The sequence below is a fragment of the Corella eumyota genome, chromosome 7 (assembly GCF_963082875.1).
Source record: "Corella eumyota chromosome 7, kaCorEumy4.1, whole genome shotgun sequence".
NCBI lineage: Eukaryota > Metazoa > Chordata > Ascidiacea > Phlebobranchia > Corellidae > Corella > Corella eumyota.
The window spans coordinates 3,133,715-3,157,523 of NC_137496.1; the positions used below are offsets into that span (position 1 = coordinate 3,133,715).

General features: G+C 31.9%; 5 protein-coding genes across 6 annotated transcripts; 3 read left to right on the plus strand and 2 right to left on the minus strand.

Moving 5' to 3' along the window:
• Positions 1 to 362: 362 nt before the first annotated feature.
• LOC145760408 (synaptophysin-like) lies at positions 363 to 2,718 on the minus strand. The gene has a single exon (XM_082574292.1). The coding sequence runs from the start codon at positions 2,336 to 2,338 to the stop codon at positions 1,592 to 1,594; it is 747 nt and encodes a 248-aa protein (XP_082430418.1). The 5' UTR covers positions 2,339 to 2,718; the 3' UTR covers positions 363 to 1,591.
• Positions 2,719 to 3,100: 382 nt separating this feature from the next.
• Positions 3,101 to 7,332, plus strand: LOC145760378 (TELO2-interacting protein 1 homolog). 2 transcript variants are annotated; one of them, XM_082574253.1, is made up of 5 exons: positions 3,101 to 5,181; positions 5,379 to 5,849; positions 6,075 to 6,240; positions 6,310 to 7,104; positions 7,203 to 7,332. In XM_082574253.1, the coding sequence occupies exons 1-4, from the start codon at positions 3,119 to 3,121 to the stop codon at positions 6,796 to 6,798; spliced, it is 3,189 nt and encodes a 1,062-aa protein (XP_082430379.1). In that variant the 5' UTR covers positions 3,101 to 3,118; the 3' UTR covers positions 6,799 to 7,104; positions 7,203 to 7,332. The 2 variants fall into 2 exon arrangements, with proteins under 2 accessions (XP_082430379.1, XP_082430380.1); XM_082574254.1 differs by having other exon boundaries at positions 7,199 to 7,318.
• Positions 7,113 to 8,957, plus strand: LOC145760405 (regulator of microtubule dynamics protein 1-like). Its single transcript, XM_082574289.1, has 6 exons — positions 7,113 to 7,332; positions 7,411 to 7,486; positions 7,597 to 7,861; positions 7,932 to 8,106; positions 8,273 to 8,406; positions 8,616 to 8,957. The coding sequence occupies exons 1-6, from the start codon at positions 7,191 to 7,193 to the stop codon at positions 8,661 to 8,663; spliced, it is 840 nt and encodes a 279-aa protein (XP_082430415.1). The 5' UTR covers positions 7,113 to 7,190; the 3' UTR covers positions 8,664 to 8,957.
• A 76-nt stretch (positions 8,958 to 9,033) lies between these two features.
• On the plus strand, positions 9,034 to 11,654 carry LOC145760386 (uncharacterized). Its single transcript, XM_082574269.1, has one exon. The coding sequence runs from the start codon at positions 9,041 to 9,043 to the stop codon at positions 10,736 to 10,738; it is 1,698 nt and encodes a 565-aa protein (XP_082430395.1). The 5' UTR covers positions 9,034 to 9,040; the 3' UTR covers positions 10,739 to 11,654.
• LOC145759672 (cilia- and flagella-associated protein 100-like) lies at positions 11,445 to 17,220 on the minus strand. Its single transcript, XM_082573521.1, has 13 exons — positions 17,128 to 17,220; positions 16,820 to 16,927; positions 16,409 to 16,555; positions 13,987 to 14,190; positions 13,743 to 13,871; positions 13,503 to 13,591; positions 13,121 to 13,342; positions 12,933 to 13,036; positions 12,656 to 12,786; positions 12,368 to 12,565; positions 12,119 to 12,268; positions 11,854 to 11,984; positions 11,445 to 11,535 (listed from the first exon to the last, which is right to left on the minus strand). The coding sequence occupies exons 1-13, from the start codon at positions 17,218 to 17,220 to the stop codon at positions 11,445 to 11,447; spliced, it is 1,797 nt and encodes a 598-aa protein (XP_082429647.1).
• Between the last annotated feature and the right edge of the window lie 6,589 nt (positions 17,221 to 23,809).

A 23,809-nucleotide genomic window follows, 5' to 3' on the forward strand; every position in this document is an offset into this window, starting at 1 on the left:
TCAAAGAACCTAATATACTCAACAAATATAAAGAAATCTATTTCTGACCTAGTTTCTATCTTTCTGTATTTTAATAACTTTAACATGCATTATCTGTTTTTTTTCTAATAAAAAAGACCAGAAAATTACGAACTTCCACTTATCACTGGTAATACTTAATGCTGGTTAATACAGATTATTTAATCAAAGTTTTAAATGAATAACCTATTTAAAAGGATATGTGATGCAAAAAGTTGTGACTAATTGAGCTGATTTTGATGGAACTGTTTATTTTACTGCACACCAACAAAATTATCACATTATATAAACACTTTGACTATTTTTGTAAGTTATTAGTACTTTGGGTTAAAAAACAACATAAATACAAGTAACATTAGTTTACTAATCACTATATAAATCAATTAGCATACCAACAATAATAAACAAATACTAAAAATAATCTACCTTTATAAGGGTGTACAAAATTTTAATTTTTTATGATATATAATGTTTGTTATATTCTCATACTAAAGTTCTATTATACAGTTAAAAAAAATAGGTATGAAATCATTAATTTTCAGTTACATAATTACAAAAAATATAATAAAAATACTATACAATTTCGGCCAAAAGTATTTAAATCGCAGACTTGTAAAAAAACAATTTTTTTTTGTTCAATTATAATTTCCTTTAAAAAAGACTGCAGCTAGCTATAAATAATTTAGCAATTGTTGAAGATCTAATTTAATTTTTTTAAGCAGTACAGCATTCATTGAAAGCTAATAAATAATAGAATTTTATACAATGTTGACTAAGCAATTAAAAAAAGTTTTAAATTTCGTTTTTTTTCAGTTGTTCAATACTAGACCATTTAATACAAAAACAGTATAAATGACTGCAAACGAGACAATCAAAATGTGGTATTTCCGTGTTTAATATAACCAATGCTAATTTAACCCAAAAAAATAAAATATTTGAAAAATAAATCGCAAACCGAATCGTCACATGCTTTATCATGCAAGACAACACCAAATATAATCTTTTTAACAGTAATTAACAAGCCAATGTAGATATAAACAACATTCAAACTTAATCATGTGTAAGTGTTTTATATTGTAACTCTCTATGACAATGTAGTTTTTTTGATTTAATAATGTTGGCTAACTCAAGTATTTAATGGAATAGACTATATAATTTGATCACATTTTTTAACATACGACTTGAGTAGTTCGGCCTGGTACCGTTTAAAATTTGGTAAGCAAATCAGGCAAAAATATGGTAAGCAAACCAGGCTTTGGTTAGCCAATCAGGTAAAAATATATCAAGAATCTTTTTATAGTATAAATCTACACACTTTAAAGTGTGTGGTTGCGAATGGACTTAGCTTAAAGTATTGTAGTGTGCTAAAAATAAATGACAACTTATAAACAATGAATTACATCTTGATAATTATTTAGATGAGTCGAATTTGTCTTAAACAACAACACACACTTCAATCAATTCTGTTTAACGATTTTAGTAACAGTTAATTACATAAAAATAGCACTAATTGCAGATACTCCAAGCTAAAAGTCAAAGGTGATAACTTCACAACAAAACAGGGGTTAACTTGTTAGATATTGGAGGGAGGAGGTTGCTGCTGCGGATTTGTGTCATCCATTCTGTTTGGCTCCTGATGGTACGGAGACTCCTTGTACACGAACCAGACATTGCACGTCCACAGGAAGAAATTAACAAACCCAAAAGCAACGGAGGCGTTCAGGGGCGAAAAATTAGCAGAAGTGGTAAGGCTGCAAACCACATCCCAAGTACCAATTGTTTGAGAGCACTGGGAAGATAAAGGCTCATACTGAAGCAAGGAACCTGACCACAATTTCACCTGACCCAAGCCCCAAGCCCAAGCAGATGCAGCTGTCAGCCACAGAAAAGCATATATCACAGTAATCACCAAGTCGCCGATCGTAACAAGCCTTTCATTAGTTTGACGAACCGTAGCATCGAACACAACATAGAAAACAACCGAAGCAAGCGAAATAAGAAAAGCTGTTGTACCAACGAACATAAACCATTCAGCAGAAGGGGATAAGTCACCGTCTATCTTTACAGGTACAGAGTGTGGATTAGTTGCATTAGCTGTACAATTCGGTACCATAACAGTTGCCTGATACAGCTTGAAAGGATATGTTATGGTAAGATTCACGATTGTAGTTGCTGTTGATGTACAGGCAACGGAATATTTGTCAGTTCCAGAATAGCCTCCAGTTGTTGCAAAAGCGACAATGGCCAAAAAAACTTCAATCACTCGAATAAAACCTCTGGGTTCAAATAGCACTCTTTTTCTCCAGTTTGAGGTGTCCATTTTATTAATTTAATTAGATATAATACACTGATAAATTTAATTATACAGTTGCCTTAAAACAATAACATAAACTCAAGTTTAACATTTCAGTAATGCACAAACTAATAACTTTTAAGGATATTTTGTTAGTTTGTAAAAATCAACCACAATCTGCCAATGAATGTTTTGAAGTGGCAAAAAAACTACCTGACACAAAATTATTAATTCTCATTTATTTAACACCAATTCAAGCAAGTTAAAATTATCAAACCGAAGATAGGCCGCGTAAAATTATTAAAGCAGTCGAATTTTAAATTTGTATTTTTAGTTTATTTAAATATTTAAAATAGCAACTAACAACGGACAAACACTTTCTGACAAATATAAAACTAAAAGGCACTTACTTTTTCTTCTTTTATTACAAATCACAAAAGCCTTATCATAGAGTCACGAGATCACAATAATTTAATTTCAAAAAAATCCCTGCGATCGTGGCAAGTTTATAAAGAGAAGTGGAATGGGGCGGGGTTTTAACACAATTGCGAAAATGTTATTATTTTCACAGTTGTTATTTAAGAAAACAGGTCAAATGTAGTATAATTTAATTAGTAAGTTTTATACTTACAAATAGAATTTATTTTAAATTAAAATTATTCGTCTAAAACTGCGTGAAGCTTTGCATTACCTAATGGCTATAATTAGGCCAGGTGTTTGATCACGTGATGCTAAACCAAAACAAACATCATTTTTATTTACGGCAGGCCTTCAACAGTGAATATTTCATGTAGTTAAGTAAAAAAGATGTCCAAAAATGCCCAGGAACTATTTCAATCCCTCCGTCCCTTATGCGTTGAAATATCAAAAACGTCGAATGCTAATTCTATAGACACACTTTTAAAGATAATACAGAGGTTACCCAATAATTCTGTGCAAGAATTGCATGAATATGTTTTATTTCCTCTAAGAATTGTACTGCTACAGCGTCCTTCTGTAAAAGAAGAAACTGCAATTGTTGCTATTACTTGCATGGGTAAAGTATTCGAAAAGCTGGCCACAATTGATTGGAAGTTATTCAATGATGTGTTTAAACTATTACTTGGAAAAGTATCCTTAATGACAGAAGGTGATGTTAAATATAAGGGCAGCGAGGAGTTAAAGCTCTCAGTTTTAATTTCTTTAATTTTCCTTAATAAGCTTGCAGTTCTTAATCATGCCATTGAATATTTTCACATCCGAAATATTCCAAATCTAGGTTATCTTGTTTCGACATGCTTACACTTGATATCCACAGAAAGAAACCGAAAATTGAAAGTCCAAGCTATATCTTTATTAAGAACAATTTGCTTGCAAAATGATGAGATTGATGAAATCGCGATGACAATGCAGGGTAATTGTATTGCTTCCTTTCTACCAGGTATTTTGTCGGGACTCACCAGTGTAATATGCGATGATTCTAAACTTGGTCATGCCGTGAGCTGTTCTTCCATTAACCTTGTGTCTGTTTTGCTACGTGTTTGCCTATCTGAGAATTCCTTAAAAGTTGCGAATACTGAAAAGGTCAAAACTGAGATACAACACCTCAACAAGAACGTTGATGGTAAAATTTTATCACTAGCAGTAACTAGAGATAAAAAATGGTTGGAAATTGCTACTCCAAAAATAGATCTTGTTATACAAAAACTTATAACTTTGGCAGGTGATTCAAATATTTCAATTCGCTCCGAACTGCTCAAATTCAGCCACTCCACACTTATAAACTGCATTGACACTTTGAAAATATCTGTAGGTCATTTACTAAAAATTCCAATAATTTATCTGAATGATGAAATTGAAAGCATGTCTTCGAAAAGTAAAAGAACCATTGACAAAATTGCAGAGTTACTTTCTGATCACCACCAAAATATACAAGATGTTATCTTTGATTCTTTATTCGAGTTATGCAAAAATTTACCCAAGAATCTGAGAAAATTCAGTGATGCTGAAAAATTGTCGTCTTTAAATTTGGTGCTTGGCTACTTGAAAGTCTTGTCTGCTAATTTAAACATTTTGTTCAATTCACCAGAGCATTTAAACCAGCTCTTAAATGCTTTGTTTCTTTGCTTTAAATTGGATACAAGTGATCTCCAAAAAATAGAAGATGTTAGTCTACTCCCAGATAATTTTGACGCAGAAAATTTTTCAGAATTCGTCGGACAATTACCATATTGGCAATTCCATAAAAACTTTTTACAGTTCAATAACCCTAACATAACAAAAACTTTAGTCAAAATATGCAGACTACTTGGCGAATTTGGTGATTTAGAAGTTATTACCGACCTCCTAGTAGAGAATTATACTACTGAAAGCAATGGACAACAGTCCGTATTTATTCTAAGTGAGGTTATACTTGGTACTAGTGAAACAAATGCTAATAAAGTAATTGACAATTTGCTTGAAATTTTTTTGGCTGATGAGAACTGGTATTTGGCAACAAGTTACGAATCCGAATATCTTACAACACACCACAGAAATAAAGTCAAGCAAAATGCGTTAAGCCTTTATCCATTACATAAACAAAACCCTGTTATCAACACAAAAATGCTTAACGCTAATCTTATACTTGTTTGTTTACACCTTGAAGCATTATCTGCTTTTTCAACGACTTTAAAAGAAAAATTCTGCGATAAATTGATCGTCGCTTTGTACCCAGTTTTGGAAAAAGTAAATGACTCGAATCACCTTATATCGTCCTGCGCACTTTCAACGTTAAGAAAATTCGCAACTAACTGTGATTATGAAAATGTTGCTGAGTTGCTTACTAAAAATGCTGATTACTTAGTTAGTAAAATCTCTGTCCAAATGAGACATATTTCATTATACCCAAGGTAAGGCTGGACTTTTAATGTATATATTTTAAAACTAAATTTACTTATAATAATTTACAGGTAGGCAACACCTGACCTGAACTTTTATAAGCAAGATTATTAAACAAAACAGATAAAAAATGTATAAATGGTGTGAACAGTTTAATTTTTCTAATTTTAAAAATTCCCCTTACCAAATATCATTTTTATTTTTTTAGAAGTCCAATTGTTCTTCAAGTAACGCTGACTCACGGCGATGTCAGTATATTCCCTTTAGTTCGTGATACAATTGACGAAGTATTGACCTTTCTTGACCTGCATAGAGACACAAAATTAAAGTCTTTTTTGCCAGTTCTACTTACAACTGTTAAGTCTATCAACAAGTGGTTTAAAAATGAAGAAAACAATTTCAAAAATGATACAAAAAAGCAAAAAAATCACATTTTCCAAGATAAAAAAGCACACAATGTAAACACTGTTACACAACTCGTGGATGAATTATTAGAATACCAAACAAATTTGCGATCGGCAAATATCGACTACGATGTAGATGACTCGGAAATGGATGAAGAGAATGATAAGAAAGAAAACTTTGAAGATGAACTGACAGAACATGATATGATGTCAGCTCAAGAGCAACCCAAAGTTACTCCCCCCGAAGTTAAAATCATCGTTCAAATAGTTGAAAGGTGGGTTGTAACTAATTCATAACATTAACATATTCTCCATTCTTTTTATATTTTATTTTTCTTGCCATAATTCTATCAGGAAAAAAGCAGGTACAGGAAACAGTTAATGCGTCTTTCAATCAATAAATCTTTACATAAAAAAGGAAGTTTACAATGTTGTTAGGAACATATCAGTTAATGCACATTTATACAAGACTGAGTGTAGATTTATTTTTATTATATTAGATGTTGCCATTTGATGTCCAACTTTAACCCCAAAATACGGTTAACTGTTATGGAGATAGTTTGCGAAGGAATAAATGGGTTAACCAGCCATGAGGACTCTCTACTGCCTCTGGTGCATAAACTATGGAGCCCTTTGATGGAGAGATTTAACGATCCAGAACTTCAGGTATTTCGTTTTTACTAGTTTAATGTTAAGTTTTGGGTATAATCGATTTATAGTATAACTTTTGTTAAGGTCGTTTCTATGGCATTCAATGTTGTATGCACTATGGCATCATCTTGTGGTGACTTTATCCGACGAAGATTCACAAAAGAATTATTCTGCAAGTTGACCTTTTTTCTTCAAATAAAATCAGATAATACAAACCACCAAATTGCAACGAAACAGTCCCAAATTTTCAAACTTAAACACAACTTGCTGAAAAATCTGGGCCCCGTCCTTACATCTGCAAAAATTAAAATTGTTGAACACCAATCTGCTTGCGAATCTGCTTATTCATATTTAGGCTCAAAACAGCCTGTCCCTTTACAAGAAGGTGCTGTTATTTTGTTTAAACATTTGATTCATCTGGACCCGGATTTGACTTGGTTATTTTTAAGCGATGTTTACACAACTACTCCAGAAATAATTCCAAATTTTAAAACATTTAGGACAATAACTTTAGCCGGAAGTCAGAATTCTGAGTTTGCTAAAAATGTTGGCTTCCTATTAACATTATGTTAACCTTTAAACCAGATTTTTATGGCCCCTGTAAAATTAAAATTTCGTTTGATGTTATTAGTTGGTTTTGTAATTTAAAGTTCCGGTTTTGCAAAACACGTCAGTTACTTATTAACATTATGTTAATCTTTAAACCAATGTTTTATTGCCAAACACCTAATACAGCCATGGTTTAAATACTCAATTTTGATTTAAATTTGTTTGCAGGAGTTATTTTCGTATATAAAATTAGGTAATTTTTTGTTTAAAATGTTGTTTAAGAATTTTTTTCAAAGAGCATTTCAATTACGAAAAGCCATGTATATTCAGGTAAAAAAATTCAGTTTTTAAATATAAGTTAATCTGTAATATAACAGGTATAAAATGTCAAAAAGTGTTTGTTTTTAACACTTTTTATGTTTAGCAAGGTATGGAAGAGATACAATCAAGGCAATGTTAAAGTTATTTTGTATGGGACTGCAGGTTTAACTACTAGTATTGGATTTCTTCTCCATCGCCAAAACCGAAACTTATGTTTGGCAAAGGGCAAACCTTCAGGTTAGTTATTATTTAATGCTTGAAAATGCACCACACTTTTTTTTTAATGGTTATAAAATTGGAATGTTTGTTTTGTAGATAAGAAAGTTATAGCGGAAGCGGATAAGTTGTATGCTAATGTACCACCAAGAGAGCTGTACGAGTTTTTAAAACAGTAAGTTACATTTACTAAGTCTTTGTTCCAATTAAGATGGTAATAATATGACTTAATGTAGAAAAATATAACTTTCCCAATAAAGAGATTTTTGTAAATTGTTTTCTTAGGTATGAAGATCGCGACAACGCTGAAATACTTTGGCGTCTTTCACGAGCCGCACGTGACGTTGCAACGACAATACCGGAGATTTCGAAAGAAGAGAAAAAAACACTCATCTACGAGGCCTTTTATCTTTCCAAGCGCTCCTTGGACTTGGATGATTATAATTTTGCAACTCATAAATGGTATGCTATAACGATTGGAGACGTGGGGGATTATGAAGGAATTAAAGTCAAGATTTCGAATGCTTATTTGATTAAGGATCATTTAGAGGTAAACTAAACTTGACCTTACCACAAGAAAACTAATTTTTTTACGTTTTAAATTTTCTAACAACTTTTAGATGGCAACCAAGCTTAACCCGACCGATGCCACGACTCTACATTGCCTCGGTATGTGGTGTTTTGTGTTTGCTGACATGCCAGGTTACCAGCACTGGTTAGCTAGTATGATATTCACAACCCCTCCCTCGAGTACATACAACGAAGCTGCTGAGTATTTTATGCAAGCAGAAAGGGGTAACTTATGAAAGTTTGAATAAATATACATTTTTTGTGCTTTGGTTAGGTTTAATAGGCTATAAATTTGTTTTAGTCTGAACTACTTCTGAAACCCAAGCTCAAATGAATTACCTAATAAATTAAATTAAATTTTTACTCACTGTTTTATGTTTGTCTTCTGCAGTTGATCCAAACTTCTACAGCGTGAATCTTCTGATGCTTGGAAAGTGTTATATGAAGATAGGAGACACAAAGAAGGCGATGTTGTTTCTGGATCGAGCTTGGCATTATCCAGCAGCAAATGCTGAAGATGAAACAGTATTTTAATATTTTTTAACATTTTTTTAATAAACATAATAAAATAATTAAACTTTGATGTTGGAAAGCTTACTTTACACACTAAACTTTGAGTAACATTTGTTACCTTGACCCTGTCTCAGGATTTAGTTTTTTTTTTTATTTCAAGTCTATTAAATTAAATAGAAATATTTTCATATTCCATTAAAATTTTTACTTCATTTTTTTAGGCTAAACATGATGCTGAAATCTTATTAAAATCAATCCTCGGCAAATAAAATATCTTGAACATTAAAACTGTTGAATACCATGTCATTTTGAAATTATAGTTTTCCTTTTTCTTATTATTATTATTTAATATTGCTTGTTAACATTTCATATTAAAATTATGCTGGGTACTCAAATCTTATTTGAAAATTTTTTCTTTTTTGTTTTGGTCAATCATAATCTGTCTGGAATTGTACTTTTTATTGCTAAAGACTGTTCAAACTAACTTATGTTAAATACTGTAATATTGTATTGCTTACCTACCTAGCAGATTTTTCATACAAGAAAAAGCTGCAATAAACCTGTACGCATAAAAATCTTTTTCTTTTTTTCAGGACGCTTAGGTAAAAAAGTTAAGGTGTTTTGTAAATTTAAGTTGTGATCGAAAATGACATGCCGAAGTCCGGTGGAGGTAATCGGAAATCTTATTCTGGCAGAGGTTAAAGGAATGAGGAGCGATTTTAAGGAGGGAATTTGTGCTTTAAGGATTCAGATCTCCGAACAATACAAGGCAATGCATGGGCCATTGGTGTATACTCCTCCTAAGAAAACAAAAACAAAAGCAGCAAGTAAACCTAAAGAAGTGCCACCACCAACCCCCGAAAAATGCGATCAATTTACCCAAACTAGACAAAGAATACCCACACGATTAACCACAAGGAAAACCAAATTAAGAAACCATCAAAGACCTACAGAACATACTCAGGAACATAGAAAAAATAATCAAAACTTAACGGAAAATACTCAGGCATCTAGAAACAGCCACCAAAATCAAATGGAAAATACTCAGGAATCTACAGAAAGCGATCAAGATCCCATAGAAAACGAGGAAGACATTCCAACACAGGACAATTTCGACATTGGAAGTATCACCATTTTGAGTTATCAGAGTTTAGCTAATACAGAAGACAATGGCAATGACACAGATTTATCCACTACTCTAAGTAGTTTTTCCACCATGGTTCCCGAAGAAAACGGTGAGATTAAAATAGAAAATGACCCAGTTGAGACTGAAAATGGTGAATTTGAAGAAGAAAATGGTGGAGGTGAGGATCAAAGTGGGGGTTATAAAGATCAAAATGGTGGATTTGAAGATCAAAATGGTGGATTTGAGGATCAAAATGGTGGATTTGAAGATCAAAATGGTGGGTTTGAGGATCAAAATGGTGGGTGTGAAGATCAAAATGGTGGATGTGAAGATCAAAATGGTGGATTTGAAGATCAAAACAGTAAAACTAATGAACAAAATGCTGGTAAAGAAAATGATGAGAATGTAGATGAAAATGGTGGTCACGAAAGTGAAAATGATGAATGGCAAATAAATAGCGATTATGACGAGTTGGATCTTTCAGATGAATTTGATGAAACTTATAAAGTCTCTTCCGAAGAAGAAGAGGAAGATACTGATGAGGAGGTAAACAAGGAGCCAGTCGAAGAGGAGGGAGCCGAAGAGGAGGAAGTTTACGAGGGGGCAGTCAGCGAAAACGAAGAAGAATTTGTTCCGAGTGATGGCGACGAAGAACAAAAAATTGACAGCAATCAATTCAACATGAGATCTCTCACAGTGGTCGAAATGTGTCACCCCAATGCCAAATATCCATGCCCCTATTGCGGTCGAAAATTTAGCGCCAAATCACACGTGCAAAGACATATGCGCACTCATACAGGGGAGAAGCCGTACCTGTGTAAGGTTTGCGACAAGTCTTTCACCCGCGCCTCGTATCTTAAATATCACATTAACTTGCATAAGAACCATTTTCCGTGCAAAAAATGCAATAAGTCATTTCCGTGCGAATACGACCTAAATATGCATAAAAAGAGACATGCCAATCAAAGAAGATATCCTTGTACGATCTGCGGTAAGCGGTTTAACTGTAACAAAGACTTGCGAAGTCATCATAGGGTACATACCAACGACCGACCTTTCCACTGTGAGGTATGTGACAGGAAGTTTAAGAGACCCAGTCATTTAACAGTTCATAAAACCACGAAGGACCACCTAAAAATGGTCGCTTTTAAAGAGCGGGGCGAAGCGCCGCTCGGAGTTTGCATAACACCAAATGCAGGGACTAAAATCATTGTTTAATGTTTGCTGTGACCGGTAGTGTTGCATGCCGGTCATGCCATTGGACTCCAAGCCAAAGGTTTAAGACTTGAGCAAAAGCAATTCTACATGGTTTTCCTTTGAGCCTGGCGTTTGCAAAGTCATCCCACCCTTTTTCGATAACGTATACCACTTATTACCTTAAGGTGATTCGGAAAAAAATCGTAATTTCCTGTTTCTTTAATTGACTTATTTTCCGTCCAAGAACAACCCCAATTAGTTCCAAATTTACCTTATTAGTGTTTACCATAGTACAACATTTTAATGAAATTAATTGATGTATATATTTTTTATCATTTAAGTCAATATAGTGCATATATTTGTTATAATAAATTTTATTTAAAATTAAGCAAATAATATTTTTATAATACATTTTATTTTATCGTTTGCCTTACACATAACGCAATCCATATTGTTTAAATACTTTTTCTCAATCACTTGTACGTCGTTTATACATTCTGTAGCCTATATGAGATACATGTTTTTAATTCTTTGTTTTTAAGAACAAATAAATGCCCTTAATAATTCTGATTGTATTAAAAAAAGTTTGCATTTTTTTATTAATATTATCGCAATAAAATATATTGTAGCGTTTTTTTGTTGTGGTTTTAAACACGAGTTTATTTTATTAAAGCCATGTATATATAAAATACTCAAAACAAATATGATTTTTGAGGAAAGCCAACTCTTATTCGGTATCAAAAAACAAGACGCTATCTGTTGTCACTACTCCTTCTGTCGCTCGCCTGGCACTACCTCGCATTCTGATTGGCTCAGATCTAAATTAATAGTACCCACGTGACATTTATTTAATTCTTAATACATTGTATTGCTTAACTTTATTCTACGAGTTTTATGTTCTGTTATTATCATTTTTTCAGTTTATTACTGTTTGCCATACTGCAAAATTTAAATTTCTCTTCCGAAATAAAAGGATTTACTAATAAAGATTGTTCGTTAATGTTTAACAAGCTCTCTATAATCGGTTAGTCATTACAAAGACATTACTATCTTGACCATAGTTACATGCAACAGCTATAGACAGGGATGACTTGTAGCCACAGTTCAGTCGGCAACTTCAAATATTTTTAATTTACCTGTACATGAGTTTGCGTTCGATTTTTCTGAAACTTCTTGCGTTAGACCTCTCCTGGGCTCTTCTGGTTCTTTCTTCTTGTTTTTGTCTTTGGATCGTCAACTTTTCTTCACGAATAACATGCCTCCTTTCCTAATAGTTAAAAAAATTGTATATAATAACCGTGTTATAGCTTAAAAAACTTTTTTAGTAATATAAAGCAGCATATTTCTGTACTAAACAGTAATTGGCTTTATGTAAGTTTAATTTTTAAATATCATTCTTACCTTGTCTTTAACCTTTTGCACTTCTTTTACTGCAGCTTCCGGAAGACCGTCAATTTCTTCCATGAGCTGCTCCATTTTGTTTTCAATGCAAGTCAGCATGATCAAGCCATCAATGTTTACCATCAACCTTCCAACCACGTTTTGGTAAACCTATTTTTACGAAAACTTGTAATTATGCATTTTTCACTTTGTAAGGTTAATAGTGAGACATAATATTTTGCCACTTAGGCCTTCTAACATATTATTTACATTTTCTATTTGGGAATTAAGATCTTCCATTGCCTGATCCCCATTTTCATGAGCGCCTTCATCTAAAATCTTGCACATTACTTGAAGTTCTTCAGTTCTGGATTCAAATGAATCAATGTATTGAGTAATAGTTTCAACTTGACTTATCAGCATTTCAGTTTCTTCAGTTAAACGTATAGTGTTTTCTTTAAAAGCTGTCTGTTTATAAAAATGTTATTTAAATATTGAACAACAATACACACTGCTGGAAAGTGGATTAAACAAATTTAATAAAGCAATTGCTGGCACCTTTCTTTCTTCAAGCGATTCTTCAGAATGTTGAAAATGATAAATAAGCTTTAAATTTTCTTCTTCAAGATGATGCATTATGTCGATGAAATTGGCAGGGTTGTCAAGCAACCACTTTATCTCAGTTGTTTCTGCAAAACAGAATAAAAAACCAAAATGTTTGACAAGGGGGAAATGCAATGTACCAACTTGAAGAGTAAGGTTTGTTTTAGTATACTTTTTAGTACATCTAAGTAATTGCAAACAACAAATACTCCATCTGAGATTGACCACTTACGCTTGTCAGAGATCTCTGGGTTGTGCCATTCTTCAGGATACATTTGCTTGGAAATTGTAACCTTGCTGGCCGTTCTAACAAGCGCATAGTCATTGTTTTGTTTACTAAAAGAATTACATGAGTGTTTAGTGTAACTTATATTTTTACCATTTAATTAATAGAACGTTAGTGATATTTTTAATATTTACCGTTTTGGTTCATTTACTAGTTCATCACAAAACTTCTTTGCAAGATATGATGGTTTTTTCTTTATCTTTTTGGCTGCTCGATGATAAACTTGCTTTGGTAGATGACTTTCTTCTTTCAGTCTGATGTCTCGATCCTTGGCCAGTTTTTCCCGCCACTGTTCGGTTATCATGAACGTACCATGTATTTTATTGTAGTTGACTTGAAGCAGAAAAGACTTGTAGCTAAATAAATAATTGATTTTGCTAAACAAGGTCGGATAAGGATGATGCATAGTGTAATAAAGATAGGTCTAATGACAATTTTTAAAGTAGAATTTTTAAAATCATTGTTTTTTGTGTTTGTGCTATGTGTAAAAAAAATTTAAGCAAATCGATTTTTTACCTAAAATAGTCAGCCAAAATCTCGTCCTTTCGAGAAGTGTTGGTTTTGATAACTCCCATTTGCGCATGCATTTGTCGGTACTCTGATATCTAAATACATAAATTCAAGCTGTTGTGACAGGAACTGTACGAAAACTTTAATATACATTACAAATTACAGAAAAATAAGTAATTATTGATTGATAAAGATCATGAAGTTAATATTTCAAGGGTATTAAAAAAATTAAAACAATAAAATAACCTTTTCGAGTTTTAGTTTTGTTTCATATTCAGCTTTCTTCATCGCTTCAACAGCAGCTTCATCAGTTGCCTTCAGAAAATCGTCAAACAAACCCGCATCTTGGTGTAGTGTTTCTGCCGTTTCCCGAATCTAAACAAGATACTCTTTAAAAATTTAGTATTTAAAATTCTATACATGGCAAAATTATTGTTTTAGTAGGACACTTCTTTTCTTTTTTGTTGGTGTTCCTATAACAAAAAAATACCCGTTTTTCAGCATTTCGTTCTTTAATTTTGAACTGTTCAATCTCGTTTCGTTTTGTCTGAATCGAATAGTTGACTAAAAACATCTCTCGTTTTCTTTGCACAAGTTCGTGGGTGAATTCTTTTTCAACTGTTCGAACTCGGCATTTTTTGGAAGTACTGGAAATTGCATGCTTTAGTTCAGCAAGCCTTGTGGTCTCAGCTTGCTCCTATAACAAATTAAAATACGGCACATGCTTATAATCAATGTCCAAATTGTGAATATTGTAACAATATTGGACTGTCGTTATCTACTTCTTAGTCACGTCCTTACACCTTTTATTACTTCTAGTCACGTGTTTACACCTACTGTTTTTGTATGTAAGCTTTTTTGGACTAGTTCTTTTTCAGTGTAAAATGCATATTCTAATATTTTGTATATTTATTTCGATTCTATTTAAATAAGTTGAAATAAGATTGTTATTGTATAAATAAAGATTGAACCGAAAACTCAATAAGTTATACAATACAACATAAAGTTACGTAGTTTTAAGTTGTTACTTAAAGTTATGTACAAGTGTATATAAATTTGCTAATATCTGTTATGTTTTGAATATAATGAACTTTGGAGGATATGAAACTATACCAGTATTAGAATTTCAAAGGAATGGAAACTTAATTTACTAGAACAATATTAAGATCCATTGTTAAGCCACAAACTTGAATGGTCTATTATATATTTAAATCATTGTTTTGTAAAGTTTAAATATCATCAAAATTTATTTATAGTTGTTTTGAATGTGTGGAAGTTTTTACATAAGCAATCAAGTTTTACTTTTAGGTTGAAACTATTCAACAGCATATATTGTTAGCTGTAACAGATTAAAAATCGTTATGTTATCTTTTTAATACTTTGAAATTGAAAAATGAACGACAACCAATCAACAACAAACTATTTAAAACAAGCTATGCAGACTCCTGACTGGATTTTAAGCGAAGTTGTTATCTTATTTTTAATCACAACAACAACATATTTGTCGATCAGCATGGCAGTGTACGTTTACAAAACTAAAAAAAGACAGCGTAAAAGAAACGAATGGACAGAAAACCAACTTTTGATTGCTGCGGCCTGTATCGCACCTTTAACTTTACCCCGCTTAGTCCTTACCCAGTCGATCTTTTTTATTGGCTACTCTGAAAACGAAGAAAAGAACCAGATTTGCGAAATGGTTTTAGATGCAGCTATCGCGATTTTTTGTATAGGAATTTCATTAACGCAAGTCTACCTATGGATACGACAACGAGTATTCTACTTACAGCCAAGTCTCAAACAACTATATACGAAAAAAATGAAAGTTTTTAACTGGGGTTGTTTAGTCGTCCTGCTAGCGGCTACAGGTATATTGACAGTTATTTTTATTTTTCCATTGGATCATCAGTCATCAAAATTTGGATGCGTTCAAAGACCTGTTGTAAAGTATCCACAATTGTTTATATTTGTAGTAATACTTGTATCTATTTCCGAGGTAATTCTTGTAGGGTTGTTTATTTATCCTTTACTTATGCATCGTAAAGTCAAGGTTACAATGTTGAAGCAAATACCAAACATCCGAGTGGCTGAATGCTCAGATAATGTTACATCAACTAGGGCCACAAACAAAATAAACATAACTTCATCTTTCTTAAATAATGTAAATGACGCCACCACTTCTATGACATCACAAATAACACAGCCAGATATTAATATGGCTGTAAAAGTAAAACGACACATCAAGAATTCAATCATGACAATGCACACACAAGGTGGCGACCGAGTGTTAAGAGCAATTAAACGATCTGTTGCTTGTGCTATAGTTTGTTCCTGTAGCTTACTTTTAGTATTTTTGGTAACATCATTTATACTTCCTAAAAACACGCCAAAGAGGCTATTATATATTGTGTATGATTTCGGATTATGGATCAATATATTTAGTGTTTATTTCTCATTTGAGAATTACAAGAAAATCTTTACATCACCGTGGAAAGATTTAAATTGATAATAATTCGATTTTTAATATGCAAACGCATGAACTTGTAGAGTATTGTTTAATTTGTACATAATTATATGTAAAGCATTACTCTTTTGTGTTATGGGTTTGTACTGAACTGTTTTCTTTAGCTATATTGTTTTACTTTGGTTTCAAAATTGTTCAACGTTGCATAATTATTTAAAGTTGAATAGTTTTCTTAAAGTTCAAGTAATTGTTTTTAGCTATATACTGACTACAAGTTTCCGTATATTATTTCAAAATTTTAATTTTATTACTTAAACAAACTTTACATAAGTGTTTTAACTTTCCTAAAACACTTTACTTTTATGAATACTTTAAACCAAGTTGATTAATTACACTACATGGTTTTGTTTTGACCGAAAAGTTAAATTAAGCAAAATTAACGTTTAAATACCTTAACTAATTCATCATCCAGTTCTTTAAAGTAGTTTCTAATGAAGGGTAGCGTGCTCCCAGTGTACCTTGATTTGAAAGTGTGCTTCTCATAGTGTTTCTTGTTTCTTTCCTTTGCTCTTTCTATTCTGGCTCGGTGTTTTTCTTGCTATATATAAACCAATAAACAAAATTGTAAATAAACTTTGATTGGTTTTCTTTTAAAAACTTATGAAGACATTAGTTTGTTTTTGCCATTTTCTAAAAACAGTTGTAATTTTCAGTTTTTAAATTTCGGTCTGATGATTATAATAGTACAGGTGCAGTAAACAATAAATTTAATTAATATTAACAGCTAATAAGCCTTGGTATTAAGTTTTTATCCTTATTTCAACATGCAACTTGGTAAAACAACTTTTTTGCATAAACTTACCTGACACATATCCATCCATTCGTCTCCCAGCTTTAATTTGAAAGGATTTTTCCCAACCCATTCCGAGTTTATATTATAACAAGAAGGAATTGGAGGTAGGCCAGTGCTCTAATAAACAATGATTTTTATCAAACTAGATCGCACAAGCAAAGTTTAAAATAATAATTAAATTTATACATTAATTGGCGTGCGTTGTGTTTAGCTAGGAATTTTGAAGCATTGCTGAAGAGATCAATTTAATAAATCATTTGTTAAGACTATAATTTTAAATAGGCTAACTAAAAATAAAAATATGTTGAAAATCTTACAGGTTTTTGTTTTTTTCCCAGCGTTGTCTCGTTGCTGTTTTCGGGAGTTATTTCTGGTTTAAAAAAATCATGACCCAGCGCAAATTTTTGCATTTTAAAGCAACCTAAAAATGTAAAAAATTATTATAAAAAAACAACATGTCACAATAACAAACAGATTATAATTATCAACATATTAAAAACTGTTTAAATTGTTAATTTTATATATTTGTGCGTTTAAAAAGTAAATTTTACCTTTTTATCCCCCCAGATTTTCCAAAAAGGTCGCTTTTTATTTCATTTTGGTTTTCATAATTTTTACTATTTTATTTATATCAACAGTTTTTTGTTATACAGAATTGTGATGTCATAAATTTAATTTATAAGGAAATTCATTCATATTTTTCTGTAATTTAGTTTATGACATTTGCCATAAAGTTTTTTTATTATTTTTGTTTGTTGTTTCTATCAATGTTGTCTGCTGATTTTGGAACTAACTTCTCCGTTAAGAAAATTGACATTTCCCGCTGAATATTTTCAACCTCTAAATCTTGAAATGATGAAAACATCTTTTCTCGGTGCCGAATTTTTGCCTGAATTGTTTAAAATAAAACAAGTGTTTAATAAAACAAATACATCAAATTATTTTTGTATACAACCTTAAATATAAACCGGCAGCTTGGTGTAGTGGTAAAAACACTTCTCACACCACACATAAGGTCATGGGTTCAATCCCCACTGCTTTCATGCTGTAGCGCCCTTATGTAAGGCGCTATAAACGGTACGAACTGCTGCTGAGCCAGCACTTAATCAGCACCTTAATCCTGGGCAATTATAATCTATAATATCCCAAACTGCCACAGGCAACACGAGATTGGGTCGGGGTAACAGATGTTACTCTATGTTTAAGTCGCGCATTCGACCCACATCGAGGATAAAGATATATACAAAAAAAAATAATAATAATTTATTATCCGGGATTGTATATGATTGGTGTATTAGTACAATTAAATATTGACTTCTTCAGCTGGATTTGTAAACTTTTTTTAAATATTAAAATATAACTTACCCGTATTTCTATATCTGGCCTGCTCAAATAATATCCACAAACGAAACATCCAAAGGCTCCGCCCACCAGCAACAACGCACCAATCAGCTTTCCTGCGATCAGTTCGTCCAAATCACGTGAAAAACTGATTGTGGTAAGAACGCAGCCTGCATCAAAATACAAAAAAAAATTAAAACACATGACATTTACAAAAATTACAAAAAAGTGGATGACCGAAATTAAAAAAAAAAGGAATCACTGAGATTATAAAAATTTACTGTTAATTTTTTTAGAAATATTTACTTAAAAATTTTAAGCATTTTCTTACCACATATTAATATTATTCCAAATACAGCTCCAACGATAATCACCGAGTGACGTTGCCTAGTAACCATTTCTCCTAAAACACTTTGCTTTCGTTGGATCAGTTCTCTAGAGTCATTCTCGAATGTCTGCAAGATATTATAAAGCTTGAATTATTAAATGATGAATACTTCCAAATAGATTACAGTTAGAATAACATTAAATACAGTTTGTTTTTAACAACATACCCCTAACTTGTTAAATTTTTTTAAATACAACCTACCTAATTTAAATTACTTTAAAAGTAAGAAATGTTGTTTATAATATGGTTTTACTTTGCTTTTTATGCTTAGTTGGTTCTATGCAAAAAAAAATTAAAAAAAGTACAACAAACGGCTCAGAAAGGGCAAAATAAAAAAAAATTCCTATGTCTACCAACACATGAACTTACGACGATGACGTCGTGCGTCACATGACTCGTGAGCGTAGGGATTTTCCCTATTTACAATATTTACTTCCAAATCTCGATATCTCAAAAACTACTTGACCAATTTAAAAAATAATAGTATCCTCGTGCAAGTTGGAGAAATTCTAACATAATTAAAAAATAAACCCTGCGACCACACTATCTCTTTAACCATTCACGCTTACATCAACCAAAGACGCACTGCAAAAAACCCTACCTCATTACTGGGTGCTTGATAAATCAAGGACAGTTTTTTTGAAATGGTTTTCATAACGCCGAGGCTTCCATTCTCAACAAGCGATCCACGGGAAGTGTTGTTAAGCAGGGATGTTGTACGATTTGTGGATGCTTGGGATGGTAATTGTGATAATATAAGCGACCTATTCTTTTGGGTAGTCTTCGAGTTCTAAATAAGAAAAGATTTTTTTTACAAACTACTAGAAAAAATGCTTCTTTTTCGTAGAATTTGCCAAAAGGTACTGATATTTTACAGTTAGATACCAAAAAAAACTATATATCAGCTTTAGAGCCTTACGTTGTTTAGCAATACTGCACTTCTACTGCCTGTCCCAAATGCCTTTGATGGCATACACTCATCAAACCTAGAAAGAAACAAGTTGGACGGTCTTAACTTGATTAAAGATTCCGCCGTGCTCGATACTGATGCATTTCTTTCTTTTTCTGTATCTAAACAGAAATTTAACTAAAGTTAAGTTATCAGCAAATTAAATAACTTGTAGAATACAAAAAATATACTTACCGCCGTTTGAATGGTTCAGTAGCGGGACCTGTTGAACAGAGTTACGCATTTTCAGTTAGAATACAACCCCTAAAAGTAAAATAACTCATTTACAAATACCATTGAATCAGTTTTGTATTATATGACATCATATTTAAAGCAGATTGTGACGTTTTAAATAAAATTAAATGTATTAAAATAAATTGAAAAAAAAAATTAAACAATATCCAAGTCCACATATTACTGTTTTTGTACAAATGGTTAATCACAAAAATGCGTCATTTAATTTCATCCTATGTACAAATTCCGATTCATATTTTAAACTGTTAATTATTAGTCATTTCAATTCAGTTAGTATTTAAAACGGTTGTTAACAGAATTTTTTGTAATAAATTATAAACATTAACAAATAGATATGGAAAAATATGGCTTGAATTTAAGTTACTTGTTATTTTTTACTGCAATAGCAGTTACAGTTATCTCTGGTAAGTACATTAAATACGATTTGGACTAGAGTAAAAAAGTAAATTTACATTTTATCTAAACGTGGTTTTACTTAGGTTTTTAGTCTTTTGTTAAAAAATTTTGCGATATAATTAAAAAAAAATAAAGTATTCAAACTGTTTCAAAACTATCGTATTATTTTTTACTTATAAACGCATTTAATCCAAAACAGTACAAGGGCAAAGTTGCAATGAGTTAGTAATACCGGGCGTTGACCTCACAATATCGGTGGCAAATATGGAAAATAGATGCACTATTATGTCCAGAACAACCGAGGGCACAAGGATTTTGTTTCGCTTGTACAATTTCGGTTACGAGAGAAACAATGCTGTCATATGCACGGTGATAATAAACTTTGGCAAAATTAAAATATTTTGAGAACTTACGAATTCTTAGATGATAATTAAACTTAGTAATTAAACTTAGATTTTAAAAATACAAATGGTGTCCCTTTTAACAAATATTAAAGGCCTATTATTTTTTTTTATGTCAAAATATATATTTATTTAGATTTTCGACAACATTCAGCGAATAGACCACATCGAAATATTTCAAGGGTATTACAAAGGGGGAACAACCGAGGCGACTTTGGCGAGAGGGTACGCTATTTATGCCGTGTGTGAAGTTAGTGGAATGGGGTCTGTAGCTAGTTTTACGGTGCACACAGATGTTAGTAAGTACTTTCAATAACACAATTATGGTGTTGAGTAATTTAGTCTTATAATATTACAAACTGTACAAGCCTATTGGCTCTTATTTAAATAAAAGATCATTGGAAGAAACAGTCCTTTGTAATAGAAAGCTGTCAAAACTTTAAAGTTACAATACATCAGTTGAGGCATCTTTAAAAACTAAGGCTAATTTAAAAAAATAAACATCAATGATTTACATGCTTTGACTTAGTCCACCTAATATAATTTGATGGCAAAAATTTCCAGTCTTATGGATATTTGTAATTTAGTGAACGATTTGTGCGATACATATGAGATGCGGGCTACAAACGAAATACAAAATATCACAACGCCCGGGTATTTCGACGGTTCGTACGAGGCTAATATCTACTGCATATGGATCATTAGAACTATAGAACCGTATGCTGTAATAATTACATTCGTTGCGTTTCAAACACAAACTCCAAACGACGTTGTAGCGGTAATGTAACTTTATACTTTGCGCTTTGTAACATATTTTAATGATAATTTATGCAGTATGAATAAATTTGGTACCTTTTGTTTCAGGTTTTCGATGGCGACAACAATTTTTACCCCAAGCTGGCTCTCCTTGCTGGCAACTTGTCAACACCTTACACTGTAACATCCAATGGTCCTTCAATGATGGTCAAGTTTACACCGGATTTTGAAATAAATGGTTTAGGGTTTCAAGCAGTTTATCAAGGTATGTAAAAATCTACAACAAGAAAAAAAATTTTAAGTAATTTTATATGGTTTGTTTTAGAATATGTTCGACCCTCTGTTGTTGAATGCGATATTCACCTTGTTAAAATAACGTAAGTAGTTGATAAGTATTAAGTGTTTAAAAGCCAATACAAGACAAAAATTAACAACAAATAGTTATAACAACAATTACTTCATGGATATGTTTTTAATTTAAATTGAGTCTTTGGCTTGACGTTTATTTTAGAGTTGGCACAGAGGATTTAATATACTTGGAATATGAACGCAACGACAATCCTATCATAGCAAGGACACAGAACAGTTACTTGCATTCTTTAAACCCACAGTGTACCCCGGTTAACCAAACCAGAAGCTCGATATACTTTGAAATTCACCCTTATGATTGTGGTTCAGTTGCCGTGGTATGTATAAGCGAATTCATGTCACTTGAAACAAATTAACTGAAAAGGATACTCTAACCTGGCGACAACTTAGCCAATGAGCCATCAACTAAATGCCATCTTATTGTTTGTTTATCTAAGTAAACTAAACCTCTGTAGGTTGAATTGTTATCAGGTTATGTTGGTATCTAGGTTGAACTGTCCAAAGTAAAGATGTGTTTATGTTAAATTGGCTATTCGTCGTTTAAGTATAATTATCAATAGGCAAATATCAATTTGTTATTTGAAATCACTTGATTTATTTTATCATTTTTGCCAAGAATTTTTTCTAGTTATTGCAGTTTTAAATCCAGTTTTATTTTTAGTGGAATATGACAATGCATGCTGTTCAATACAACTTCGTGGTAAGATTAAGAGGTACCCTCCACACTAAGACAATAACTTACTCCTGTTCAATTAACAGCCCAGTTGTAAGGTAATTTTTTTTTTAACGAATTGAATTAAAACCGATTAAAAATATGTATGTGTTTGTTAACTAGTGTTATATATGCATTTGATAAACGACTGCATATAAATTAAAAATATGTTACATTCTTAGACAGTCAAGGTTAAGTTTTGATTAGAAGTTGCATTTTAAAGTTGAATGCTTTATGTTTTATTTCGAGATAACGGTTTGTTTAGAGTAACCACTACGACTCCTCAAGTCCCAATTTTTATTCAACTGGATCTGTACCGTACCTCCTTATTTGAAACGCCACTAATCAATAAAAACGGCGTTCCCTCTACGGGGGCTAATGATGATTACTTGTACGTGCAAATGTTCTCAAAAACGTATATGCCTAACGCTGCCTTAAAGGTAACAGCCACTACTTTATTGCTTATTTGAGTTTAGAAAAGCTTTTTATGAAAATGAAATCTGCTGTTGTTAAATTTAGATCGACGTTTGTTTTATTTCGCAAAGCAGTTCATCTCAAGTGGACGGGGATTCGCATATTCTTATTGATAACGGGTAGAAAGATTTTTAAATAATTTAAAAGGATGTGTACAAGCTTTAGCATGACGTAACCTATATATCTTTTTTTTAAACACAGATGCTTAAACACTGAATACGGAAACGTTGAAATCTTGGAGACACGCAATTCTTTGTATTTTCGATTTCGATTTCATTCTTACATACTCGAAAAAGTTAACAATCATGACATTGGATTACTCTATCTTCACTGCGCTGCAAAGTTATGCCAAATAGGGAATTATAGCTGCTACCAGGTAATCAAAAGACTGTTTAAAAGAGTTTAAAGATCCTGTTAACTTAACATTTCTCCAAAAATTTTAAAGTTCTAAGTTAGGTTAGAGTATATAAAGTTTTACATTGTATATATGCATGAAAAAAAATATAAAATTTTTAAAATAAATGTCGAGAACCGTATATGTAATTTGCTTGGCTTATGCTTATTCTTAACATAATTTTCAAATTTTAGAACTACTATAACTGTTCTTTGATGAAAAAGCGTCGGTCGATTGTACCGCATACTAACAGCGCTATAGCAGTTAAGTCTATACCTATTTCAAGAAAATATAGCAGTTAAGTCTATACCTATTTCTACTTCTTATCGAAAAACGGGCATTCGTGTATTAAAATGTTTGGTAAGTAGAAGCCTTGCGTTGTATAAAATGATATTTTCCAATATGTTTATATACCAAAAAACTAAAGTTTTTTCGTCCCATTTATTATATAAAACATGAACAAAATTTATGGCGTGTCTTAAAATGTGCAGTAGCTAAAGTGATGTTGTTTATAAACTAACTTCAACTAAACTACACCAAACATACCTGATACTACTTAAATCG

What these genes read in the sequence shown, in the direction of transcription:
- LOC145759672 (XM_082573521.1), bottom strand. Translation starts at nt 17,220, where the DNA reads ATGCAAAAATTTGCGCTGGGTCATGATTTTTTTAAACCAGAAATAACT. An exon ending in AACGAAATGCTGAAAAACGG is followed by an intron (nt 13,872 to 13,986) that starts GTATTTTTTTGT and finishes TATCTTGTTTAG; the next exon opens with ATTCGGGAAACGGCAGAAAC. An exon ending in CAAAACTAAAACTCGAAAAG is followed by an intron (nt 13,592 to 13,742) that starts GTTATTTTATTG and finishes TTATGTATTTAG; the next exon opens with ATATCAGAGTACCGACAAAT.
- LOC145760378 (XM_082574253.1), top strand. Translation starts at nt 3,119, where the DNA reads ATGTCCAAAAATGCCCAGGAACTATTTCAATCCCTCCGTCCCTTATGC. An exon ending in CATATTTCATTATACCCAAG is followed by an intron (nt 5,182 to 5,378) that starts GTAAGGCTGGAC and finishes TTATTTTTTTAG; the next exon opens with AAGTCCAATTGTTCTTCAAG. An exon ending in ATCGTTCAAATAGTTGAAAG is followed by an intron (nt 5,850 to 6,074) that starts GTGGGTTGTAAC and finishes TTATTATATTAG; the next exon opens with ATGTTGCCATTTGATGTCCA.
- LOC145760386 (XM_082574269.1), top strand. Translation starts at nt 9,041, where the DNA reads ATGACATGCCGAAGTCCGGTGGAGGTAATCGGAAATCTTATTCTGGCA.
- LOC145760405 (XM_082574289.1), top strand. Translation starts at nt 7,191, where the DNA reads ATGTTTAGCAAGGTATGGAAGAGATACAATCAAGGCAATGTTAAAGTT. An exon ending in GGCAAAGGGCAAACCTTCAG is followed by an intron (nt 7,333 to 7,410) that starts GTTAGTTATTAT and finishes TTTGTTTTGTAG; the next exon opens with ATAAGAAAGTTATAGCGGAA. An exon ending in TTTTATGCAAGCAGAAAGGG is followed by an intron (nt 8,107 to 8,272) that starts GTAACTTATGAA and finishes TGTCTTCTGCAG; the next exon opens with TTGATCCAAACTTCTACAGC.
- LOC145760408 (XM_082574292.1), bottom strand. Translation starts at nt 2,338, where the DNA reads ATGGACACCTCAAACTGGAGAAAAAGAGTGCTATTTGAACCCAGAGGT.